This window comes from Amblyomma maculatum, chromosome 8 (genome assembly GCF_055883805.1).
Source record: "Amblyomma maculatum isolate TAMU_Amacu chromosome 8, ASM5588380v1, whole genome shotgun sequence".
NCBI lineage: Eukaryota > Metazoa > Arthropoda > Arachnida > Ixodida > Ixodidae > Amblyomma > Amblyomma maculatum.
The window spans coordinates 123,962,982-123,988,621 of NC_139351.1; the positions used below are offsets into that span (position 1 = coordinate 123,962,982).

Consider the following 25,640-nt stretch of genomic DNA (forward strand, 5'->3'; position numbering starts at 1 on the left):
TGTCTCAAGTGGCATGACGCATTCAGTTAACTCCACCATTTCTGCTACCTCAATGGATTTTACCAAAACTTCCTCCACCTTGTCTTCCGCTAATTTGGTGCCAAATATTGCACTTGATCAGCATTTTGCTGCAGTACAAATGAAGCCTCAAATGTGCCGTTCTGAAGCTTTCACCGGGCAGGCCTTTGCCTTTATGAGCATCGTTGAGTCTATGGCATCGCAGTATGCGTGCTCATTGATGTTCATTCTGCCTTACCTAAAGGACATTGTAAGCTTGTTTTTGGTCACTTTAGACAAATGGCCCTGCATGCTGCCTAAAGTGGCCACCTTAACCAATCGATGCACATGTAAGTTTTCTATTGGTGTCCTTGGCATAGATGCCATTGTTTTGTCGAAACCAAGGTATGGTTTCGTGGTAGGTATGCTCGATGCCCGAAAAAACACCGGCATTCACAGTGAAGATAACTTGCTTTGGATTATACTTGGTTAAGGCTGTATATTAATGCAATAGTAGTGTTAAAGGTCCGTTTCTAAAAAAAAAAAAAACGCTTTTTCAGCATAGTGAACGGAAACTTGAGCATGCCTCTAGCAGGTGGTAGTTGGCAGGTGACATGGCTGGGCAGCCATTGGGCGGTGGGTTTTGTGATGACACGAGACCATATCACATAGTCAAGTTGGTAGGTGCTGACACATACTGAGCACATAAGGTGATTGCTTACAGAAGCAGTTAAGCTTTTCCAAGGCTCTGTCCTGAAACAGCTTGCACATACACCCAGGTAGCACCGAACATTAGAATAATGTATAAATTTGTTGCATAAGTTGCCTGAATGTTGCTTAACATTCTATGACATAAAAATAACATTAGCAGTACATTCAAAAGAAACATTTTACTAATATTGACTTTTGAATTATTCAATGTTTATGTTGCATTGTAAACATTATTTTAATGTTACAAACAAATGTTGTTCTAATATTGTCTCCTAAATGTTCAAGAAATATTTGAATCATAACTGTAAAACAACATATAGCATACATATTTCAAACACTGATTCCCAGAACTTTCGGCCATTTTTCTTCCAATAACCATGTTTTTTTCAATAACACTTTGCAACTAGAGCTTTGAGATGATGCCCACCGTAGAATGCAAGCATAGCCCTAATATTTTCCAAGGAAGTATTGCTTATTATCCATTCGCCACTATCGTTAATGGAACACCCGTCGGCGATGGATATAAAAGGTTGACTCTGTCATACTCCCCTGATGGGGCTGAGACAGGTAGGCCACCGCCGCTTGCGGCGGGAGCTAGCCTGCCACAGAATTTTTATCTCTTGTAGGCCGTCATTGCACCCGCCACCGTTTCCGTGGTGGACGACGGCCGTTGTTGCTGCGCGCGTCTTTCTGTCCCTCTTCTTTTTCTTCCTTTTCTATTTTCTTTTCTGTCTGCACGAGGCAGCGGAGGTGGCTCAGCTACAGAGCCAGTAGCAGGCCCGTGCATTTTCTTTTCCTTCTTCCTACAGCCACAACAACAACAATATGCTATTTGTTCAGAGGTGTGTAGGAATAGTGCTGTATTGTGGTCTTTGTAAAGCATGGAAGCAGTGTACCATCTCGAGCAGTGTGCTTACATGCTCGTTAAACGTTGCTCTACTTTTTCACGAATGTTACATTTATGTTGCATAAATATTAGATTTATGTTGTTTAAATGTTTATGGAAACATATAGCAATATTTATATGTAATGTTGCTAAAACATTAGAAAAAAAAAGGACAATAACAACATCAAAATAATGTTCCACTGAAACAAAAATGTAACATTTCTCCAATGTTTCGGTGCTACCTGGGCATGCCAAGCTCTGCAAACGGTTTTCTTTCAGAGTGGGCAAAGCTCATCTCACACCCCGAAAAGGGGTCGTTAAGGTAAATAAAGTGATGTGATGTGATACTATCAACATTGTGCTGAGAAAGTGTTTAACAGAACAAGTGTATTTGGCATTTCAACCAGCCATGTTTGAGCCCTTAATTAAGCACTGCGCCCAATTCTATGTGGAGCCTAAATGTGGGTCTAATCCTCATTATATGGTACAGTGTCCACCAGTGTGGAGGCTATAAAAATGTGCTAAATATAGTCTTCCATAGAATCACTGAAAGCTGGGCATACGGCGTCAAAACAAATGTTAAAAAAAAAGAAAACATTGTATGGTGGATATCTCCGCAAGGCAGAATCTCTTTTGCAGCTCTGCAAGTGTTCATTTTCTTTTGTTTGTTTTACTAACCCAAAACTGCATGGGAATGACTTGCACTTGGATTCCACAGCTGATACTTCTGCTAGCTTTATCGCACACAATAGTGTTTCCTCATATGTGGTAAACACTGGCTCTTTCCGAACATTGTCAGGCATGGCTTGACAGTGCTACTGTAGAAAAGACTGCATGTGGCGAGTTGCCAGGTGTGGCGCGATGCAAAATTTTGCCTGCCATATCTGTAGGTAAAGTGGCGTACCATCTAGTTGGAGCTGTTGTAGCTTGAGTGATAAGGATAGAGGGGGGAGAGAGGACTAGTTCTCTAGACAAGATATTCGTCTTTTGAAACTGTACTATATAACAAACAAGGGGGCTGTTGACAGAGTTCACGAATATTGTGGCAGTTATGGGTTTGTGAGGAAATTGTGAGACAAAGGCATCGATCGTAAACAGCTTTCTTATTTGGAAACGGCAACAAGCTGCACTGGGAGAAAACGATCCGAGCCATCTCCAGTACCACCGAGGTTGCAACTTGACCATAGAGTGCCTTGAGGCGTCAAAGAAGGCTGAACATCCGACTGCAACCTAGAATATAGGCTCAATGGTACGCCGCACTTTATTTACAGACTTCGTTGTTGTGTGGAAATCTGCCAAAAATTTTGGAGAAATAGATGGGTATATGCTCGACTTGCTGCACCAATGCCTGGTTCTCAAAGAAGAGGTCTATGCAAGTATTTTGAGAGGTTGTCACAATCGTGGGAGGCGTTACGAACGAGAGGAACAGGATGTTTTCCCGCATAAGTGGTAAGAAATTCCTGTTTCTCTTTATATATCTACATTAAAGCCCCCACTACTAACGTTGGCGTGGATCGATGGGCGGTTTTGCTAGCAAGGCCGAGGCTCGTGCCACAGTGGAAATTTCCTTTCCTCGGTACGCGTTCGTTGCAGTTGAACTCAACTGCAGTTTTATTCATAATTATAATTGGTTTACAGCAAAGGAAAAGCACTGTATCTGTCACACTTGCTCCGGCAAGCGTGTTTGGACGGTACACCGTCGCTCCTGTTGTGTGGCGTTGCTTGGCGCGCGTTCAAGCGTGGGATTGCAGATGGCAGCAACACTACACAAGAACACATCTCGCAGAATCTTACGAACAGATCTCGCCCACGCGAGAATTTGAACATAAGCCAAGAAAGGCTTTTGCCTTAAAATGTGACAGATACTGTGCCTTTCATTTCCTATAAACCAACACACAAAGTCAGCGTCAGCATAGGACTATTGCTATGCGGTGCAGGTGTCCACAGAAATTCACAGGGAAGGAAAGGCATAGTATATGTCCAGGTGTCCACAGACACTTATTTCTGTGGACACCTGAATGCCACCAGGAGTGCGCTGTGGAGCTGTTATGAGGAACAACAGCGAAACACAGGAATAGACGCCAATGAGCTGCGCTCTAAAACCAGACTTGACCAGAAAGGGTTAGAATCACCTTGTCCCTTCCAACGTGGGATTCATAAAAACTAGCTAATAACCAGCTGTAAAGAGTAACAGAGTGGAAACTTCAGCTGGGACAATACATCAAGGATGAAAATTATCAATACAAATTAAGCCAAAGTTTGTTTGCAGTGCTTCTTTTGCTTACAAAAATCAAGGCCACTACAACTTGATTTTCAACAGTCAAGAAGAAAATAGCGCAAGAAAGTACACGAAGGACGGAAGGAAGACACGGACAAGCGCTGTCCGTGTCTTCCTTCCGTCCTTCGTGTACTTTTTCTAATATTTTCCATCATGAACGTTAATCAACTTGCCCAACTTTTGGCATTAGTCAAGAAGACACTGAAATCGTGAAATAATTTATTGACTAGAGCAATCACAGCTTTCGGCCCGTACAGGTTCAGATGCCGAACACAGTGTACAAGCTGCATTTAAAACCAAATATAAGTACTGAATGCCAACAAGTAAAATAATATTAAAATTATGGCAGTGACGAATAGTTGTTGCACTCTGTCAGCTTTGTGCTTCAATTCATTGCGTCCAGGCTCCAGGGGGTTCAGTCAAACTGATCTGAAAGAAGAAAGATGGTTTGGTTTGTGGGGTTTAACGTCCCAAAGCGACTCAGACTTGAGAGACACCGTAGTAGAGGACTCCGGAAATTTCGACCACCTGGGGTTCTTTAACGTGCACTGACATCGCACAGCACACGGGTGCCTTGCTTTTTCGGGAAATGGATTACAGTTGAACCCCTTTATAAGGGACGTGCACTGGGGAGCAATTTTTGTCTCTGATATGAGAGGCCCCTTATAAGCAAGGCACCACATTTACATTTTCTAACCAGACCTTATTTCGGCACAGGTATCTTATGGCTAAAATAGGCAAAACAGAAGGGTAAACCATGTCGCAAAAGCGTTATTATAGCGTTCATTTACATATTTAATTTGCTTGGTAGACCATTGACCACACCTTGCAACTTTCTTACATTTATTTACTGCTGAAATAGTTGCAAATCTTGGTCTGCTTCATGGTTGCATTGATGCTGTTCAACACAGCCTCTCCCAGCTTGAAAATCAGGTCAAGAGCCTCATGGCCGATGTGCCAAAGCTGTACATGTTGGCAAACTATGTCTGCAGCGATTGCAAAGTGCGACCACGGCACTGCAACTAGCGATTTGCAACTAAGATACGTGTCTGGTAAAACTACAAGAACTTAAGCAAAAAAAGTGCCACAAGATCATAACGGTAACCAGTTTACCACCGAGGTGCTAGAAGCGGCCAAAACTATAAAACATCACCAGCAGCAACATCCCTCAGAAATTTATGCTTGTTTGACAAAGGGTAACAGTGGCTGTGAATAACAAGTCTGTGAATGTCACTACTCAGACGAAATATAAATGAAAAGATAAATGAAAAGCAAATGAGGCATTTCTGAGTGGAGTTGAAACTGGTTGAATAGCATATAAAGCAGTTTATTTGTCCTTGCTAGAGCAGAACCATTTCTGCTTTTATGTTGATTGTTTTAATCTTGGCTTGGCTATGTGTCACTTTCTAGGCACAAAGACTTGTTTATGTCAGCGGCACCAGCTGAGCACTTTCTTTGCATTTACCAGATAGATTTGTCGCTCATACTGAAATGCAATGTAATAGACAATTTTCGCTATATTCTTCAGACTAGTGGACACAACACCTACGGTAATTCGTGATAGGAAGCCCCACTAATTAGAGAACCTAACATGCGCTTGCTCACTCAGAGCTCGCATATGCAGTCGCACTTGTGCTTTTCGTGGTAAGCCTGAAGAGCTTCTCTACGTTGCATTCCCACTGCAGGGCTTCGTTTAGTCATTTCATAGCTGATTGACCTGCTCTTTGTTTGCTAAAGTTATAATTATTAATGACGGCACAGGTGTGTCTCACTTCTTTGCTTTCAGTGTAGATGCTATTGAACCTGGCGATGGATGTTGCCGCATCTAATGTTAAAATGTCTGTTATAAGCAAGACTGAGTACCAAACTTTAGAGCTAATTTGTCCTTTATAGCCAATTGTCTTCTAAATTCAATGTCTGTTAAAAAAGTGGTCCAATTAATGAAAGTCATAGGGATGCCAACCATTTGTCATAAGGACGCCAACCCGATTTTCATAGGAACGCCAACCCGATTGTCTGTTACATCCATGTCTCATAACGGGGTTCAGCTGTATATACATTCAAGCAGTTGTAGCAAACATTTTGAGAAAGCCTGTTTTGTTTACTCATACTCTAACTAAAGGCACTATACAAGGCAGATTTTTTTTTCTAACTTCTTTTTCTGTTCAAAAGCTGCAGTACATTGATTGATTAATTGAATGCACCCTGAGATCTACATATGGCTGACTGCCTGTAAGTATCTCAACAAGGATGAGCTGAAAACTTTAGGTCATTTTTTAACTGTCTGAGCTCTATTTCGCGATCGTGTGCTCCATGCCTGAATGTAACATCTTCTTTGACAGGTGCCCAAGCAGTCGTAAGCAGTGCACACACCTGAGCCTGTTCTTGACGCCCTCTTTCAGAGCGGTCACGAAACGGTCATCCACTGCGCCTACAAGAGAACAGAAAAAAAAAAAAAAAAAAAAAAAAAAAAAAAAAAAAAAAGCAAAGCAAAAGCATGCAAATTGAATTGGCTTCAGGGCATCTCTAATGAAATAGGAATTCAGCTCCATACCGCAACAGTGCTATGAGTTGAGAAGTATGGGTTCTAAATACCTAGACTTGTTTGCTGAACGCAAATCTTATTTCCCAACGATGTTTCATCTAATCAGCGTAATCGCCTGTAGAGAGTGACGTGGTGAACTCTTCACAATGTCAACAGAAAGGAGATCTAAATTTTAATGTGATGGCATTAGTTATTTTTACACCAAGATCTCGCCGGCAGACATAGCGAGGTTCCCTGGCTGGCCGAGACAGATGACAATGCAAGACCAATCACAGAACGACACCTAATCTGGAAGTGGCCTCCCCGAAAGTTGGAGGGAGTGCTGCCAAATTTGAGAAAGTGGTCATCCCAAAACATACATCGGGCCCTCGAAAATGCCTGCCCAAAATTGGCTGAAAAACAGTGATTGCACCCCCTTGGAGATAAAGAACCGTTGGGGTAAAGGCCCTTTAGGGTAAAGGTCCTTTGGGACAAAGATAAAGGACCTCTGAGGCAGGTAACAGGAAGCAGTCGACCTTCTAATGCCATCGCAATACCCCATAAAATGCTTAGCAGGCCCAATCATTTTCTTTTTCACACTTGTGCAGGTTTCGAATTAACATTTCTAATACGCTTGACGTTGAGGGCGGCACAAGTATATCAGTTTGAACAAACAAGCAGGTCAATAAAGCTCAGTGTGCTTCAATAGTGAAACTCTTGTAGCCACCTACCTGCCCTCTGCTGGCCGTTCAGCTCTCCTGCTTCAGCGGCTACGGCTGTAGTGCTATATTTCCAGTGCACCTCTGGCACACCAAGAAGGCAGTGCATGATCTGCGAGTGCCATTATGTTACATTACATTACGTTACATTTTGGGGCTGAATTTTTCAGTTCGGACAAAGAAACACCGGTCAAAGTATGCCCAAATCAGCTTTTCATATTCAATTTCAAGTGAAAAAGGCCAGTAATTCCGGCTTGCACACTACAACCATACTTGGGGACAGTTATTTTTGGCAATGAAGAGAAGGGTTGGCACACTGGCACATTACACTTGATTGCCTGGGCAGCTGGCGCCATCCATGGAGGCTTCTTGTAACTAAGCAGCATAGAACATTTTAATAAAGTGAACAGGTTTCTAATCAAATTTTTACTCCGAAATTTTGAATTTGCATTATAAATATGCGGTAAGTAATGAATGTACTAACGATATAGCATGTTCTGAGAGTAAACCACCAAATGCAAGCAGAGACGTATATGTTCTACTGTGTTACGATGCGTTCAGCACAAGTACAACTACTAGAATGTGACAACTTCCTCCCGCATTTTTGTCTCATTGCCCAATTATTCTTCAAGGCTTTTGCATTTTGTCATGACTGTATTACTTGTGCAAGGATTCCTATTAATACAATCATGTTTATAATGTGAGCTGCTCATTTAAAAAACGAAAAGAGGCCACGATCAGTTACAGATAACTTTAGACAAGACATGGACAACATATATTTCACTGAAGAAAAAAAGAAAAAAAAAAAAGAAGAAAATTCTTACTTAACAAATGATACTTGCAAAAAAAATAAATAAATAAAGAAAGAAAGAAAGAAGAAAGCTGCATCCTGAAATAAACATCTAGAGGAGTCGAACTCCTAGCAACCTTATCATCTCTGATGAGTTCATTGTTAACTACATGCTAGGGATTTAAACAGACCTCAAGCACACCAGAAAATGAGAAATGCAAAGTTGCCCTTTTCCAATTGCCTCTGAAATAGTCAAAATTCTTTCATCTTACTAAAATTTATGAACTGCCAGTGTGACTTAAAGAGTAATTAATTTTGGTTCATTGGCTAAAAACTAGTTTAAAATAAATAGATTTACTTATCAACTCACAGCGTTTTGAGCAGATATGTGGGCCCAAAAGGGTGAACACTCAACAATTTGAACAGGAAACAGACTAAACATTTGTTCAAATTATGCAAGGCGCATTCCTAGTTCATCAGAGACTGACTGTTAGAAAGCACCAGTACAAATAAATTGGCTGTTTTAATTAGGTAAATACAAGTTCAAAGACACCAAATTCACGAGATTTCAATGTCACTGCTTCGTCTAGTTTATCCCTTCACTGTATACAGGCTCACCAACTCCTGAAGCGATTTCTCCCGTTTCTGCACCACAGCATTTGGGTCACTCTCGGAGTAGCCCACGACCAAGGGTGCAAACACAGTCGCCAGGTCATCGAGGGATCGGCCATCCCCACCGAGCGACGTGGTAGACACGAGGTGCAGGTGCAACAACAGCACTGACAGCGTTGCACGGTTGGGAGCCGGCAAATGGCACACTGCGTCCAAGATCCTCTGCAGGCGTTTCTCAGCATCGACTTCCTCTGCATCCGTCAATGAAAAGTTTCGTAATGGCGTATACTAATTATTTTCTTCCGCTGGTCACACCCTAGCCCGACATTTCCTAGCCATTCTACTACAAAGCAGGCTGTGATGTTACGTCAGTTGAGGACTGCAGGAGTCCAAAATCCCGGCTCGTTCAGAAATTAACTGCAGAGGCGAATTTAAGAACTGAAGAAGCACACGAAGAACAGAGATTCCCTGCATGAAGCCTTTCAGTCTTTTCTTCACTAAATTAGTCGTGATGCTTCAGTTTGAATGCCACTTATATCTCTTTCTTTTTTTTTCTCATGAGGCCTTCAATACTGTCCTGCAAGTTTTGACAGTAAAAACAAGATCTAAAAAAATAGGAAGTGGTCACCATAATCCTAATCTTAACTGCAAAGTTTTTCAGTCATGGCAAGCAAATACAAGTGGTATTAAGTGACAAACTAACCAAAACCTTTTGCCGTAAAAGCCGAAGTACACCTCAAAGTATTCCGAAGACTGTATACACTCATCATGAGTGTAGGTACGGTGAGCTGTTTCACGTGACAGAGTGTGCAGAGAGGTGGGAGCATATCTTACCGGTGGCCTTAGCGAGCAACAGCCATACAGACTTGGTGATAACTGTTTCCCGAAGAGAAGCCAGGAACGTCACAAGAGCTCCGCACACCACTGGCAGGCTGTAGCCGCCCTACAAAAGCAGAGAAGGAGACGGAAGAGAATAAGAGAAACTGGGACAGTGACACCCTGCCTTAGAGTGATGTTCCATGCTGTAACTGAAATTCCCTCAGTTAGGCTTGAAAACTCCCCATATTTCAGGCTCCTTCAATGCAGAAGCTTAGTCCCTATATCTGTAAATTTCATTTCCTTCCAAATTTTATCCCTCAAATTCTGAAAAGTCTGCAAATGAACCATCACTGCTGCTCATTCGCTAAAAACAAAGGGGAGAGAAATGCTGAAACTACTGAATATGAAATGATGAAAAAGATTCCTTAAAAAATCTATTTAGAATAAAAAAGAAAAAAAAAAAAGCTAAAACAAAAACAAAAGAAAAACAATGCACAGGTACACTATCAGCAATCAGTTAATTGTCCTACAAGAGCAAGGACAGAGACAGAAGAGCTTCGGAGTCTACACCGTCGGGACTTCAAAGTGTTACGAGCAGAATAGCTAGCAAAGATCAGAGAGAAAAAATAAAAACAAAAATTTCACTTGATGTAGGGTACAGTGAGAAAATGAGACAGTAAAAAAAAAAAAGAGAATGACCAATGACATTTTTCGAGTAGGATACGACGTGAATTGGTTTCACGCTCTCATCATTCTTAAGCTCACTTCACGCACTTTGTAGTAAATGCATTATCTTGAATTACTCTCTATCTGGAAAGCTATTTTTGACTGTTTTCACATAGCACACAATTTGATCACATTCAGCATGGTCGCATCACACTTTTTTTAGGCGTACTGCTGTGAAGCTGAACTTCTCAGGTGAGCAAATTTTAGGGTCCCTTCAGGTTCCCGAAGGAGCGCACATATTTCGTCATCGATAGGGTATCCGAATAAAAGAACGAGAGCAGATAAAGAACAAACATGAATGGCAAGTGATCAACGGACAAATGTTGCCAGTGACCAAAACAGATGAATGGATTGACGAATGTTCTTCATAAATGTGGAGAAAACGCAGAAACGAAGCACAGCAATGGCAACAAAGCTAATGGAGATGCCCATGCACTCACCAAGGCAGGCAAGCTACTCCGGTTGAGTAACGTCCCGAGGAGCAAGTCCACTTCCTCGACGGTGACCGCTGACCCGTAGAGTGGCCCTCGCTCTAAGGCGACTCTCCGCTCCACCTCTTGGATGCAGTGCTGCATCAAGAGTGGCACCAGTGGTGGCTTGCTGGGTGTATAGTCCGATAGGGCAGTACCCTTGCCACTTCGTCCCCCAACGTTGGCGTTACCGACGGCCCGGGACTGCTTAAGTGGCGACCCCGATTTGCAAGGCAGGCAAACCTGGGCAGCAGCAAGCGCAGTACATGGTACAAGCTGTTGTATGCCATGCAGAGTTTAGCATTCCAAAGTGATATACCGTCAGAGCAGAGAGCTCCGGATTTAGAGAGCTCTGGATTTATGGCACCTAGGTTTGCATTATGCGCATAGACATTTATAACTTACAAGAGTAACTTACACAAACAAACAGAGAGAAAAATGTCCATACACAGAGAAAAATGTTTGTCCATTGTGCAGAGGGTGTTGTGTTGGACAAGCGAGTTAGTCTGCACTGTGCATGCAGAGTTTTGTTTTGGGGTTTTTAGGGTTCTTAGTTTTGTGTTTTTTATTCGCTGCAGTGGTGCTCTACTTCTATGCCTAAGGATGTGGGATCGAATCCCGGCCATGATGGCCGCTTTTCGATGGAGGCAAAAAGCAAGGCGCCCGTGTTCTGCGTAATGTCAGTGCACGTTAAAGAAACTCAGATGGTCGAAATTTCCGGAGCCCTTCACTAAGGTGTTTTGTACAGCCTGAGTTGCTTTGAGGCATTAATTCCACAAACCAGAAACCTTTTTATGTTTAGTGTGTGTATGTGTGTGCTTATTTTATAATTTATTGTTTTTTTATTTCCGTATTTTGTTTCCTTTTTGTAATGTTTTTGATCCTTCCTGGCGTAAAGAAGTTGAAGTGAGCGCACACTGTGTCTCTTCTCTGCGTTTGTCTGTTTTACTGCACTCTTGCAAGTTAAGAATTTACACCAGCTTCTTCACGGAACAGTGACACTTCGAAGCACACGGGCGTCTTGATCATTTGGTAATCATCGAAATGCGGCCTGTATGGCCAGCATTCGATGCCAAAATCTTTGGGCCCGGGATCCACACACAAGGGCTACTAAGCCTTGTTACATGGTGGGTCGGGTAAGGTGAAACAATTCGGGAAAAAAAAAAAGAAAGAAAAGAAAAAGAATTCATTTGATTCGGGCCCAAGCTTTTAATCTTCTCATTCGGTTTGCACCCTAAGATTTGATATCTGCGCACCCCTTGCCACCAGTAGTGCTACTGTTTTGCAGAAATACTTGTAGACACTGCTACAACCGACATTTGCCCCTTTGGATGCAAATGTTGGGCTAGTTGCCAATGAGCAGTTATACATACCTGCCAACCTAGTGAGATAAAAAGTCTGAACAGTTTTACCCGCACCAATTTGGGAGGGGGGAGGAGGAGGAGGACGTAGGCAATGGCTCTTCAACGCCAGCTACGCTGAGAGGCCGCCTTTTAGCCAAGATCGAAGGGGAAGCCAGTGAAGCTTCTACATCTGGGTGCCACCGTCGACAAGGAACGAACATCACACTGCCACAAGTCAATGCCGGCACGACATCTTGGCAGGTATGGTTATATAGTATCTATATTGTTACTGCACAAGGTAAGGATGCCCTTTCCCAGTGCACAATTTAACAAAGGATTTTCCTTAGACAGATGCAAGTGGTACCAAGTTAGTCTTTCTGTCATCCTTGTCATTTCTGCGCTAAAAGTATGAATGTAACTGACATTCACCAGACAAAGTTTTCGTCACTATGGTAGATTGTTGGCAGATTCTGCGAGGCTAATCCTGCCAGTACCAATCGACATCACCCACAACCTCTCAATGTTTTATGCGGAGCAGACAGATGAGAACTGCAGGTTCTTCGGATTGATTAGCCGAGACAAATGACAGGGAAGGCTGAATGAGAACCACAAAGAGCAGCTATGGAAGCAGAGTGACCTACACATTTGTTTAGGCAGCTGAAGCAAAAAACAGCAGACACAGACTGGCTTGACTTTGTGACCGGTAACTGTCACAAGCTGCCTCGCATATAGAGTGGAAGTTACGGGATCTCCTGCCTTAGATATAGAGCGGAACTTACGGAATCTCTCCGCTTCTAGCATGCTTCGACATGATTCTCCAGGGCAGCGACTGGCCAGCGCGAGTCCTTAACGATGGGCCGCAGCACAACCAGACGAGAGTATAAAAAGGCACACCGCAATCACGCCCGCGCCAGTGCGCTTTGGGGAGATGTAGTCTCTCGAGCAACTCTCACGGCTGCTCGCTCTGGGAAAGCGTCTTCCCCCCTCCCCCACCGAGCCCACGATCAACTCATCATTTCTCCTCATCCTGTACGGCCACCACTAGCAATCAACTCTGCGACTACGACGCCTCATCGAACAAGAAAGCTGGGAGAATTCCTTTTTGTCACAGACTGTTGGTTAACTGAATACTATTTTCGCCTTTGTTTAAACCTCGATCTGGCTTAGTATTTTATGCCGTGCTTTTTGTGTCACTCTTGCCCCTACTTACTATATCTGAAATACTTGCTTTGTTACTTTATAGTATTCTTTTATCCCAGTTTTTGTTCATTGTCGTTTTTGTCCCTCTTGTCATTTAATGAGTCTTCTATTATCACTATTGCGTCATGGCAATTTCTTTAGTTGTTTGTTCTATTATTATGCAGTGCAATTGGGACTAGCTATAAATAATCCCATTGTTTTTAAAAGAAAAAGGCGACTTTTTTGGACTTATTCCTCAATCACACACTGACACACATACTTCACAGGTTGACCGACCTAACTTTTAACTATGCTCTCAAACTTCATAAAGAAACGACGGGTAACTGTAAGGGGGTCCCGCGCCTCTGTTGACCGTAAAGGCGGGGGTTTGTGACCGTAATGACGGAACTCACTGCACTCTGGCATTCGGGGTGGCAGACGAGATTGCAAGCCTCGCAGCAGAGGGACGCCTTGTAGAAGCGGATCCGGCGGCCACATGCTGCACACGTCTCGGGGCAGGGGGCCGGGCGGCGGGTGAAGACGTGAGACTGCTGGGATGGCGGAGGCGGCGACATGTCCACGGGCGTGCTAGTGCTCCGCCGCGGCCTCGAGCGCTCTGCCAGCCTCGAGAAAAAGCCCGACTCCTGCTCCAACTGGCTCTCATCCCCTGCACGATGTTGTCAGATGAAACCAAACTTGGTGGTGACAGAGCTGCAGCTTGAAATTCTCGTGACGCTCAAAGTGGTCAGTCTCTACCAGTCTCAACACAACTTGCACCAGCAGCAAAGAGGCTATTTTCTAGTTCTGAAATAGAACTAAATAGAGATATAGAAGCGTCTGCAGAAGAGAACCTTTGTACTCAGCACTACGTCTCAGATGTGCAGCGCTCTCTATTTGCAGTGCCTTAGCAAAAAAGCAATAGGGAAAATTACTAGTTCTATAAAAACGTGTAATGGTCAGTAGGTTTTCTACGGGTTGTAGATCTGCGTTTGTATAGGACCAAATGAGAGACCGATACATGTTATAGACTGGTATATATCTGTCCTATACGCAGTAACACTGGTTTCATACTGTGGGATTTACAATACTATAGACGAGTACATATTGGTTAATGAGTTGATGAAGTGGTACACCTTTTTTTACGGGTCTTACCCATTTATGCTGTTCATCCTAATGTTTTCTACAAAAGCAATTGAGAATTAACTCCAAGAAAAAAATTAAATATTGCCGCTACATGGTGCGAGACAAACCAGCGCGCTCTCAACAGACTATGGTTGATGCCTCAAAACACGGATAATGCGCAACGCTGCTGTTGTTATGACTGAATTAGTAACCAAAGAGGAAAGCGCTCAGTTCTATCAACCGCTGAGTTCCAATCACTGCCATGTGCAGAAATGAGCGTTGAAATGGATAGGAGAAGGGTGCGCCCAAGCAACTTCACCCGCAGATTCGACCAGAATGGTTTGAACGGCTGTCGCAGATCTCACAGTGCCGGCGATGGTTTGCAGTGAAAAGTAGCAGGTTTTCTTCTTTTTCCTCACTCCTCTTTTAAAGCAAACAAACAAACAAAAAATGAGCAGCTATGGTTGCCTGCATGCTGGACCCTTCAAAGTACAACAACCATAGGCTGCCATTGTTGCCGTCAATGAAACGTTTTCTTTTCTAGGTTGGTTTTAGTGGGCATTTATGTATAAAACACACATTAAAAGCATGCTGAACTTTTTCTTGTTTGTTGCAAACATATCTTTAGTTGTCTGTTATATTTTTACTTGCAATATAGCGAAACAGTGTTAGTTCGTAATTAGTTTGTAATCAAAGCAAGGGAACACTGGGAAATTGTTTTGACTTTTGTGGTCACGTTACCACGCGTCAGATCAGTGCATGTGGCTCGGTGCCTTGAGTTTACTTGTTTTTGCCGTTTTTCCAGGTGCGTGTGCACCAGTTACAACTTCGGGCTGACGTTTATACTTTTTCAATGTATGCTGTGGCTTTTGCGTTGCAAAGAGCCGTTGCTTGTCCCAACAAAGGAATTTGAATCGTGCAGCGTGACAGAATATGGTGCAAAGTTTCAGGATTGTCAGCACGGTCTCTCGGAAGTATTGATGTAATTTTTTTAGCGTTAATCTGTTTTCAAATGCCGTGCCCGATGCGTTCAAGTGGCAGGTCCTGTGGGGAGGTGCAGGATGGGAGGTTGGTGTAACAAATTTTTTTTTGGCCTTCAGTAATGACAATGCTGTGTCTGCCCTAACTGCCTCTACGTAATATGCACTCATATAAACTCTCGCTCTACATTTCTGAGCTTGGAGCGTGACTATGTGAGGCGATTACACTGGCTAACGAGGATTGGGAACGCCCTGTTCGCTCTGGTTTTTATTTCAAATGCGACTCTGTGCCTATTGCAGTTGCTGTATATATGTGCCGCTTTTTTGAAGTATTGACAGTGTCACGCTCTTGAAATTGCTTATTTCGCAAATTGCACATGATATTTCTGTTTTCAGGTGCCTTCAATTGAAGAGACTACATCGTTGGGCCAAAGTCCGCAATCTTGGAATTGAGGGCTACTTGGATGCAGTCAACATTTGGATGGTGTCGTGGCATTGTCGAATATGTCATAGTAGATCAAATTGCGTATACCTGCAGCTGCTGCCTAACTCTTCATCCCCAGAACATGGAACATAGCTGCTCTCTCCCTTCAGGTACCTGTAGTAGTTAAAACATGTAGACACTCAATATGAGACCAATATATACCACAGGGCCTTTAAAACCTGTAGGAAGCCAAATGCCTATCAGATTTTGGACACCTACGGGGTCGTAGTATATTATAGCCTATCTGCTTTACCAGATACCATAAGGTACCGTAACCTACACAGGGGTTAAAGCAGGCTGGAGCATTTTGAAGCAGCTCAAGCAGCAGTAATACAGTATTTCCATTTTCGATCAGCTTTGGAGGAATAATATGTAAGTTTTGGGGCACGTTTCTAGGGTCAAACGCCATTGATAATTTCAGTTTTCTATTCCCAACAGACAAAATCCGGCATTTTATTCCTTTCTATGCAACATTCAATGCTTTTCAGACCACGCACGTGGGCAACACGTACAAAAGATGTTTAAAACACAGGCTGACCTAAGTAACAATTTGGAACAGATTTGCAGCAGACGAAATGCTTGCTTATGCAGTTCATAAACAAACACCAAGTTTGGCATAAAGCATCTGCTTATTTTGACTTGATAGATTATAAAGTTATAGTCTGGTAATTTCGATGCGCTCAAGCAGCGCCACTAGTCTGCAGTTCGCATCAATAGGCATGACATTTCCACTCTCTGTCTTGTGCATATCCTTTGTGATTTCATGCCTGTGGTAAGTTCCTGAGCACTGGTAGGTAGTGCCTTCAGGGAGAATAGACGGCATTGAAGGGCAGCCTTTTCATCCTTTAGCATTCTTTACTTTACTGCCTACTGTCAATAGCTTATCACATTTTTGCTTGAGCCATGCAGCCTTTTCATCCTTTAGCATTCTTTACTTTACTGCCTACTGTCAATAGCTTATCACATTTTTGCTTGAGCAATGCTGGGGTTTCAGTTTCAAAATGTTGATGATGGGTCCTGCATAGCTTTCCAACACCCCTGAAAAGGTTTCCAGTGATTGACACCTTTGGTGCACATGCCCCGTGTCACTTTAAGTATGGTTTTGTCTGACGTAGACCTGACACGCTTGTAATTGGCAAAGAGGTTTGAGTACCTGCTTATTTTTACAGGAAAAGCATTAAGCTTTGTTTATTAAGCCATCGAATCCTATTTTAGACCTGTTGTCCTATGCTACAGAAGTGTAGAATTGGATGATAATTACCAAGTATTTGGGTACTGCCAACTTACAGTGACTCCAAATGATACATTGCCCAAAAAGGCATGAACCACATCACTTGGCTGTCTGTCAATACCACAGTAAAAGGCTGGAGCTACAATACTTCGCAGTCTTTTCTGACAATTGAGAAGAAGCTACGGAGCCGAAACTTGCCCTCTCTTCCATGACAGCCAATTAGGATTCCCAGTTGCAGTTATATAAGTTTAAATTTAAAACATTATATGTTGTCAAGCTTCATTATTTAGGGCACAATTCTAACATAAATGCCGGAGCATCTTGTTACAAGAAGCTTCCACAGAGGGCGTCAGCCACAGTAGCAACGAAATGAAGCGGCCATGGAGAGCAACGCACCAGATGACCAAGTGCGCGTTCATCCGGCCAAGCTATTAAGCAGGGTGACATGGTTACAGACACTCCGCCCCGGTAGCCTTCCATTCATTGAAAAGAAAAGCTGTCACTAATTAACTACAGCTTATCACCACCTACCCCTTCTTCAGATCTGTTTCGCTGCAGAAATGAAGGACACTGCTTGCTAATGCCAAACTCGCTTCTCCTGTCCCATGCTTCATGTAGACAGTCAGGAAAATTGTGAACTGCTCATGACAGGCGCGTACAAAGGTGAAAGCCACCGTGCACGGATAAGATGAGTAAGTCATGCAGCCTTACACTCCTTGGGGACAGTTTTCTGTGGGCGCTGAACTGAAAAGGCCGGCAACTCGCTGAAGCTTTGCTGTGTTTGTTGGCTCGACAGCGTGCTCGCATTGCTGTCCATCTGGGAGGAGACTGTCGCCACGTAGCCAGGCTCGCCGGCCACCATAGTCATAGTCGTGGCAAACACTTTGCCACCGTGGCTGCTGGTCGCACAAGAACCAGTTACAGGGGAACTGGTCTTACGGGAGCTGGTTGCACAGAAACTGTTACTGCCCGGCTTGTGAGAATCGGACAGCTGCAGGCAAAAAGGCCAAAAGAAAATGGCAAACAACATGAAATAAGCTTTCACACAAAAGTAGCATTTGACCCATCTTTTGTCTTTATCCTTAATTACATGTTACGCCATCAAGCTAGGCTAGACTATTTTTTTTCAGCCGTTGGTTATGCAACTGTATTTTCATTTTATCTTGTTTTCGATAATGCAACTATAATGTCTTAAACGTTGGGACTTGTGATGGGGTCACAACTCTCTTACCAATCGTGTGCTACAGTCATGCTATTGTACTCTGAGCTTCTTTCAAGTTATGTGCCGAGGTTATGTGCCCAGGGTGGACACCCAAGCTCTTTTAGTAAATAAACTTCCAATGATGGATTGTTTATCACCTTGCATTTGGCCTTAATACCTTGCACGTCACACGTAAGGGGACTGTATATTGCTAGAATGGTTTTACTCTCAGAAATTATTTTTATAGTGGTGAGCGAGTATTCAAGAACCGATATTCCAAATTTTTGGAATGTTCAAAAATTAGCAGATACACCAAAATTTTCCAATTCACGGTAGTTTCGCTGCACTGCACATTTCACTGCAATGCTTCGACTGCTTGACCGCGTGTGGACTGTGCAGTAAAGCATCCTCAAAATGTGATGGGGGGCCTTTTTGTGAACAGGGCCTTCCATACAGTGTGCACAAAGTGAAGTATTTCACAAAATGAGGAAGAAATGTCATTCTCACTTCGGTTCCATCTGAAATGCAGACAACTATTGTGCACATGTTCATCAAATAAAACTGCTGCGATGCAGAGTTTTCAGCAACATTTTCAGGCCCATTTGATTATTCAAGCTCCTGGTCCCTTGAAGGCTGAAGTAACCAGAGTTCACTGTATTCAGCAGCAATCTGACACCTCCACCTGGCATCGTGCAGGTCCTTCCTGTACATAAAAACAGTAGGCAGAATCATGTATAAAGTTTTTACTGGATGCCTGAGAAGGATATACGCCTCGTGCAAAGTGACTGCAACGCCCCTGGTGGCGGAGTTGGAAGTAAATCCGGGAGCGGAGCCGGCTGTGTCGTATGCTATCCGGGTGCTTTAACGACACTCGATCCTAAAAAAAAGAAAAAAAAAAAAAAAAAAAAAAAAAAAGAGAGAGAGAGAGAGAAAAGCTTTGCATGTACCAAAGCCGCTGTGAGTAAGACTTTGGGTTGACGGCACTCACTCGGGCGGTATTGAAAGCCTGGAGGCAGTTCAGCTTGTACTGCCGCCTGAGTTCCCTCCAAATGCCGTATTCCTGTGGCGTTCGCATCTTTGCATAAACATGGGCGGAGGTTAGCCTGATAAGCAACTTTAGTTTTTCCTGTCAAATTCTCGTCGGCCAGCGTATGGGCTGTCACGATAGTCAAGTGAAAATTTGCAGAAATTTTTGTGATAATGCAAGCAAGAGTGCATTTATAAGCATAAAGTTATAGTTGCCTTCATTTTCAGGACATGATTCGACGAGCTCACCATGACATCTTTGCATTCCTTCCCATTTTTCTTGCTTACATAAAATGCAGCAGTTGGTAGCAACAGGCTAAGCCCGCTGCCTCACGTGAAGTAGGGCAGCGTTCTCGCAACCAAAGAAGCAGCAACACACGTTGAATACACACTGCCTTTGAAACACTGCTGTCATTTGTATTAAAAACAAAGACGAAGCATACAAGCAAAGATCACACAGATACCCACTGTACTTGGTGTTGTCTGTAGGTATGTATCCCGTCTGTTTCCCTGCTGCTTTTCTTGAGCCCCATCATGAACCAACTCATGAGGTTGAAAGTGCATCTCATTGCTGTTATAGTGCATACCTATCTGATAAGCTACAGATCACTCTTTTGCTACAGCTCACTAACACCGAACTGTGACGTAAGCAGGTTGCAGTGGTATACTGCTGTTGCTAACATAGCTTGCTGTGGGTAGAAGCTGAGACTATATTACACAGGAATACATCTCTTGTGAGCATTTTCCGTGAACTTGATCTTCATTTGTGAATAGTCATTATCAACGTTTGCTCACTCAGTGTGATCGATCTTCGACGCCACTGTTGGCAGTGCCAATAAAGCTCGGTCAGCCAGCTTACACTATGAAAAAGATTTTAATCCGTCTTTACAGACAGTGGAGCAAATCGCAAAGGGACGTTGGGGTTCAATTAGAGTGGGGAAGGGGGGGGGGGGGGGGGGGTAAAGAATGCTTTTCATCTCTTCCCCACCTCCCTACCTCGAGATTTGTCCCGGTCGGTCAGCATCAAATGACAGAAGCTGCCGCGGCAGCAAGGAGGCCTCTTACCTTCTATTCTACAGAATGGCTCAGCAGAATCAAGATATTCAAAGAACAGTACCCTCATAATTGGAATTTGTCAACAATCACAGCACATGATATGAGCATAGGTGTGATTGCATATACATTCAAGCCTCTGCTTTTCAGGCATAAATTCAAAATGGACGCCTCTGCAAGCTATGTGTACACCCCCGAAATTTGCACGGATTTGCACCACTGTTTACAAAGAACCTACAAAGCTGTCCTTTCGTGAACAAAAGCCGAGTGCATCCTAGAACAGAGTGCGAAAGAATGACTAAAATGTCCTTTCAAACTGTTTCACAATTCATACTTACATAAATATGGAAAAGTATTTCACACATCCACATCTCATTCTAAGTGAGACGTATTCTCCCGATATTTACGATAAGATAAATCGAAGACGCACTGCAAAAACACAAAATTGCTTTGAAAGCATTTCCTTGCATGTGTCGCGATGGGTCAACCTCAGCTTTTATCCCCAGCCTGTTCAGGCGTCCGTAGAGACAGACGCAATGCACCAAAGAAATGCAGACCTCAAAAAAGACCTTGGCAGGAGCTGATCCAGGCCCTCTTGAACTCTGCTTAGTGAAGGTAGGTCTGGCAGCCCAAGGCCCACCTGCTCCGTGCCCAGCAGAGCCAGTTCTAACAGGTGCAGGTCCAGCAAAGCCAGCTCCAATAGGGACGGATGCAGCAAAGTCAGCTCCAACAGGGTCAGACCCAGCAAAGCCAGCTTCAGTGGGGAGCGGCCCAGCAAAGCCAGTTCCAATAGCGGCAGATTCAGAAAAAGCTCCAGCAAAGCCAGGTTTGCTAGAGGCAGCTCCAGCAAGGACACGTCCAGTTAAGCCAATCCCCCCAGATGCGTCCCCAGCAGGGGAGTGCCTAGTAAAGCAAAAACCAACAGAGCCAGCTCCAGCCAAGGCAGATCCATCCGAGCCAAGTCCGTCAGAGACAGCTCTAGCAGGGTCAGCTCCAGCAGACACAGATCCAACAGAGGTACGCTCAGCGGGAACGGGTCTTTCGCGAAACGGGCGTCTAGTTCCTGCACAAGATTTCGGTGTACCTGGCAATGACTGTGCCTTCCGATCCCACAAAATTCCCGCCCTTTCCTCTCCTCTGCTGGCTTCTCTCGATGCGGCACCTCCATCGCCACTCAACATGCTCTGGCCAGGCTTTGGCGATGACTGAGTAGACTGGACCGACTTGTCAGCAGTGGTGCTGGAATAAATCCACAGAGAGTGGTCAGCTTCCATCTATTTCTTTTCCCCTGGACTACTTAACACTTGGCTCCTTAAGGTGGATTCACACGGCGGACCAAATCGCGAATCACACTCACGATTCGCTGTGAGGTGGCCCTACGTCAGTGATTTCCGCTGCTTCGCTTCAGTCCGCAAGCAGCAATTCGAGATAAGGTCGCGAGTCCTTTTCACAATTCGGATCCTTCACGGACAAGACATTATTTATTTATTTATTTCTCTCGCGGAACGCTTTCCAGCTATTCTCCCGATGCCCAAGCATAGACAACGTAACATACATTGCACTAAAACGCTGGAGGAAAGCGAGAAGCGGCTTCAAACGACTGACGGCAGTCGTTCCTATTTCGGAGTCGAACTAGCCTGTTTTTGCCTTCATTCGCAGTAGATGGTTTTCACAGAAATTACAATGGCAGGCTCTTGCACTGCGCGATACCAAATGCGTGAGGTTTGTGGCTGCACAGAGCAGTCGCTTGAATGTATTAATCGCTTTCCTCAAGCGTTTTCGCGCGCTTACAGTTACACTGCATAAGCTTTTGCATTTGGCACGTATGTACCGGAAGCATAGGGGCAGCAGTCCGAATTGTCGTCTTCTAAGGGTTGAAAGCAGCATGGTCATGCAGCTCTCATAGAGTAAGCGCGATCGCTTGCACTGCTGTAGTAGTGTAGAGAACTACCTTCGAGCGGAACAGTCACCACAACAATACTTTGGCAAAACTATGCAAAACGGCAAAGCAGCAGTAGCTGCAGGCTGTCACACCCCGCGCATTCACCCACCGTCCACCCATGCTAGAGCACTATACCCATGCCGTCCACGCATCGTCCATAGTAGGCTACCCTCGATAACATTGCGCCAGAACAAGGCTCACCTCTCGTGCAGTGCTCTGGGAGCAAGAGTAAGTCTGCTCTGTCGTCTGCTGTTCTCTCCCACCGTGTGAATGCTCGCCGCGGACGGACGGACCCCGGATCAGAGGTCACGTGACCGATCACTTTGCTATTCGGTCCGTCGTGTGAATCCACCTTTAGGAGTGGTTGTTGTAGTTTCCAGAGCCCTTAAATTGACGTGTGCGTCAACATCGCTCTGCCCAGCCATTAAAAATAACACACTTAGAAATGCGCAATTGAAATAGTAGTTGCAATTCCTTGGCTTGGCACCCTAACGGATCAGGCTAAAGTCAAGGAAGGCGAAGCCAGAGAGGCCAATCATGCACGGTATCGCATTCAAACAGTCAACGTAATTCACATTTGTCAGCCTTCGGGATCCCTTGCGCGTCACGTGATTTGTAGTTGCGAGCCTCGGCCGTTTTGGCTGTGGCGGCGATACCTGTATTCCTGTTCTTCCTCTTTACTACCTTATAACAGCTCTGTTTTCAGTAAGAGTGGTTTTTGTTTTTGTAATCGGGAACTGGCATTCTATCGATGCAAGCCCACTTCACTTTTCTCTTTAGTGTCCCTTTAAGAGACGGTAATGCTGAGCTTACTTTGCAGGGCCGCCACCACGCCGACCGAGGATGTTTCTCAACACCCTGATCATCTGATGCTCCCGGTTTCGAAAGCTCCGGCTGAAAACGCAGCTGCGAACCTGGTCCAGCTGCAGTAGCTGCAAAACAAGAGAACAGAAGAGATCAGTATGGAGACAAGCACATGCAAAAGCAAGGCAGAAAGAAAAGAGGATGACCTTTGCACTTGATGTACAAGGTGCCCTGAAATTTACTTCATGTCCAGCACATGAGTTCATAAGGTCAATGAAGATCATGAAAGCTAAAGATATATATTACAACAGCTACCCAATTAGACTGCCTCTAAGGCCAAGTCAAGAGGAGGCACACAATAACAATATTGCCCTTATACGTCATATTGAAAGTGTGAACAAGGGAGTTCCCAGGCTTGCCTCCACCAGCTAAAAAATACTGAGAGGCAATCATATAATATGGTGCGACAAATCTGCATTTCCAATATAATTGAGCCCGCCTGTAATAAAGGAGAGTTACAAAGTTACGTGTCAGGGCAATGCGATTGCTTGTCAGATAAAACAAACAGCTGTGGCCGCACCATTGCCTTTCCGGTGTAAAAATTGGCGCTTCTTGCAAGAGTGCGGAGAGAGTCTCGTGGTGTGAATCATATCTTCCCTGTCCTATAGAAAGAGGGTGCACTGGGACTGTAGACCAGGGATTTTTAAAACTTTTCTGCCTCAAGGAATCTCAACAGCTATCAATGTGTGCCACGGAACCACCCCGCCTGAATCAGGCTCTGTTGCTCGTGCACGGACCTGTCCTGGAACGAGCTAGAATAAGAAAATGTAATGCTCTAAAATAGATCAGAACAAACCCAGCACTACACTTGGCCCACTTGTGTAGCAAGGAGTAAGACTTAGAATGGGGGGCGCTGTCTTGTGGGAGCTCATAGAACTTAGTTTGAGAATCCTTGCTGTAGATAATAACAGGGTAAGCGTGCACCAATGGGATGATAGGTCGAACGATGTGTGTCGTGCTTGCCATCTGTGAGTGTTGAAAGTGGAAAAAGAAGTGAGTGGGGCTCATTAACCAATGGTAGAGACAAAATTGTGAGGTTTGGATACCAGCTATGTGCTGGCACAGTCAGTATATAGATAGGCATGCTTCGATTCCCAGCATAAACTCTCTAGCTTCTGCACAGGGAGAGCAGACAATGCAGCCGGCACAATCTGGCCTAATATGCCCTGCGCTACCTTCATCGCCTAACAACAGAGTCGAGGACCGGAGGCTCCAAGGCTGCTTCATCGCATGAGTGCAAGCGTTGCAATCCTACGTAGTATGGTGGCAGACAGTGCGACAAGCTCTCCTTTGGCTGCAAGAACAGACTGTCAATATTAAAACGACGACAGTCCGTTTTAATGAATCTAGTGAAGGTGCAAAGACATTCTTAACCACCAAATGTGACATCCAAGGTCTCAAGCGCAGAGCCAGAGTGCTTGGAACTGGTTTATGGTTTATGAGGTGACCCAGGCTATGAGAAATGCCGTAGTGGAGGGCAAAACCAACCAAATAATGACAACACAGAAGAGGTCTGAAAAAAAAAAAAATAAAAAATAACGACAGCACAGATGGCTGAGTTTTCCTTTTCTTTTCGTACTTACCTCCAACACATGGCATCACTCCAAATCATTTGTCGGCTTTGTTCATGCGTCAATGCCTCACTAACGCTAGAGTGCACTTAATTTACGCTGGCCTTACCTGAATGCAGGGTGTTCAGTGGTGCCTCACCATGGTGAAAAATGGAGTGTTTTGAAAGCATAAATGTGCTATGTAAATACGCAATGTGCTAGTGGTAGCACTGCATGAAAAGGAAAATGTAGCTTTTCAGAAAAAAAAAAAGAATCTGTTTGCCCTCGCAATTGTTTCACTCTAGTTTGCGCCCAATTAATGAATGACATCACATCTGGCAAAACTTGAACAGGTAAAGCCAGCAAGAATTGCAAATTTCATACAAATGACCAAGAAAAGTTTGAGATATGCAGCTCACACTGTAAAATATAGTACTTATTACTAGGCATGGTTTGCAATGATCTTGCATTTGCTTCAGAAGCTCTCAAACTTAATTACAAAAACCTGGAACTCACCAGCGCTTCCACTCTAGCCTCACTTCTGAGCCTTGCTTCAGCTTCCTTTTTAAGCATGACCCTGGAGAAAAGGAAAAAATAAATAAAAATAAACGTGACTGTCAAACTTACTATATTGCACGTAAGTCCTAACAACAATGAAGCGACGTTACACCAATGAACTTTTTGCCAGTAACGTCCCGTGCGTGCATGAAGCTTCCCCAGCCACCATTTTTGCCAGGATGTGAGGCAAAATAGGGGCAAGGGTTCAATGCACGTGGTTTTCCACACGACGCCATCCTTCGCTGCATTGATACTTCGAACTGCTGCACAATAATTGTGTGCAGTGCTACTATCTTCTAGGCCTTCAGAAATGCACGCACTGTATTGTCCCCGCCTGCCCTTGCCCTAAGCGAGAAGACACAGCCAGGTTCAACAGCATCCTGTTGTCATGAATTAAGAAGGGCAAGTGCAGGGGGAAGGTGCGTCACTGTATGTTCACTGATGATTCGCATGTCGCTGCACAGGCTAGGCGAGATCAGCGCTGCATTAAACTACAGCTTGAAAAAAAGCCCACCCCAGTAGTACTGTGGAACAATTTCTGCAAAAAATATGCAAGGGAGCCTCAGTAACCCGTC

General features: G+C 44.2%; 1 protein-coding gene across 4 annotated transcripts in view; it reads right to left on the reverse strand.

Moving 5' to 3' along the window:
* Window positions 1-4,056: 4,056 nt before the first annotated feature.
* Window positions 4,057-25,640, reverse strand: part of LOC146182459 (uncharacterized) — a 28,550-nt gene continuing 6,966 nt past the window's right edge. For all 4 annotated transcript variants that reach the window (XM_084577581.1, XM_084577582.1, XM_084577583.1 and 1 more), the window contains 11 exons: window positions 25,024-25,084; window positions 22,907-23,025; window positions 20,709-21,390; window positions 17,583-17,862; window positions 13,468-13,721; window positions 10,503-10,775; window positions 9,352-9,460; window positions 8,524-8,768; window positions 7,128-7,227; window positions 6,246-6,303; window positions 4,057-4,301 (listed from right to left, as the gene is read on the reverse strand). In XM_084577581.1, coding sequence (XP_084433707.1) covers window positions 4,292-4,301; window positions 6,246-6,303; window positions 7,128-7,227; window positions 8,524-8,768; window positions 9,352-9,460; window positions 10,503-10,775; window positions 13,468-13,721; window positions 17,583-17,862; window positions 20,709-21,390; window positions 22,907-23,025; window positions 25,024-25,084 — 2,191 coding nt within the window. In that variant the 3' untranslated portion in view covers window positions 4,057-4,291. The remainder of the gene's footprint in view (window positions 4,302-6,245; window positions 6,304-7,127; window positions 7,228-8,523; window positions 8,769-9,351; window positions 9,461-10,502; window positions 10,776-13,467; window positions 13,722-17,582; window positions 17,863-20,708; window positions 21,391-22,906; window positions 23,026-25,023; window positions 25,085-25,640) is intronic.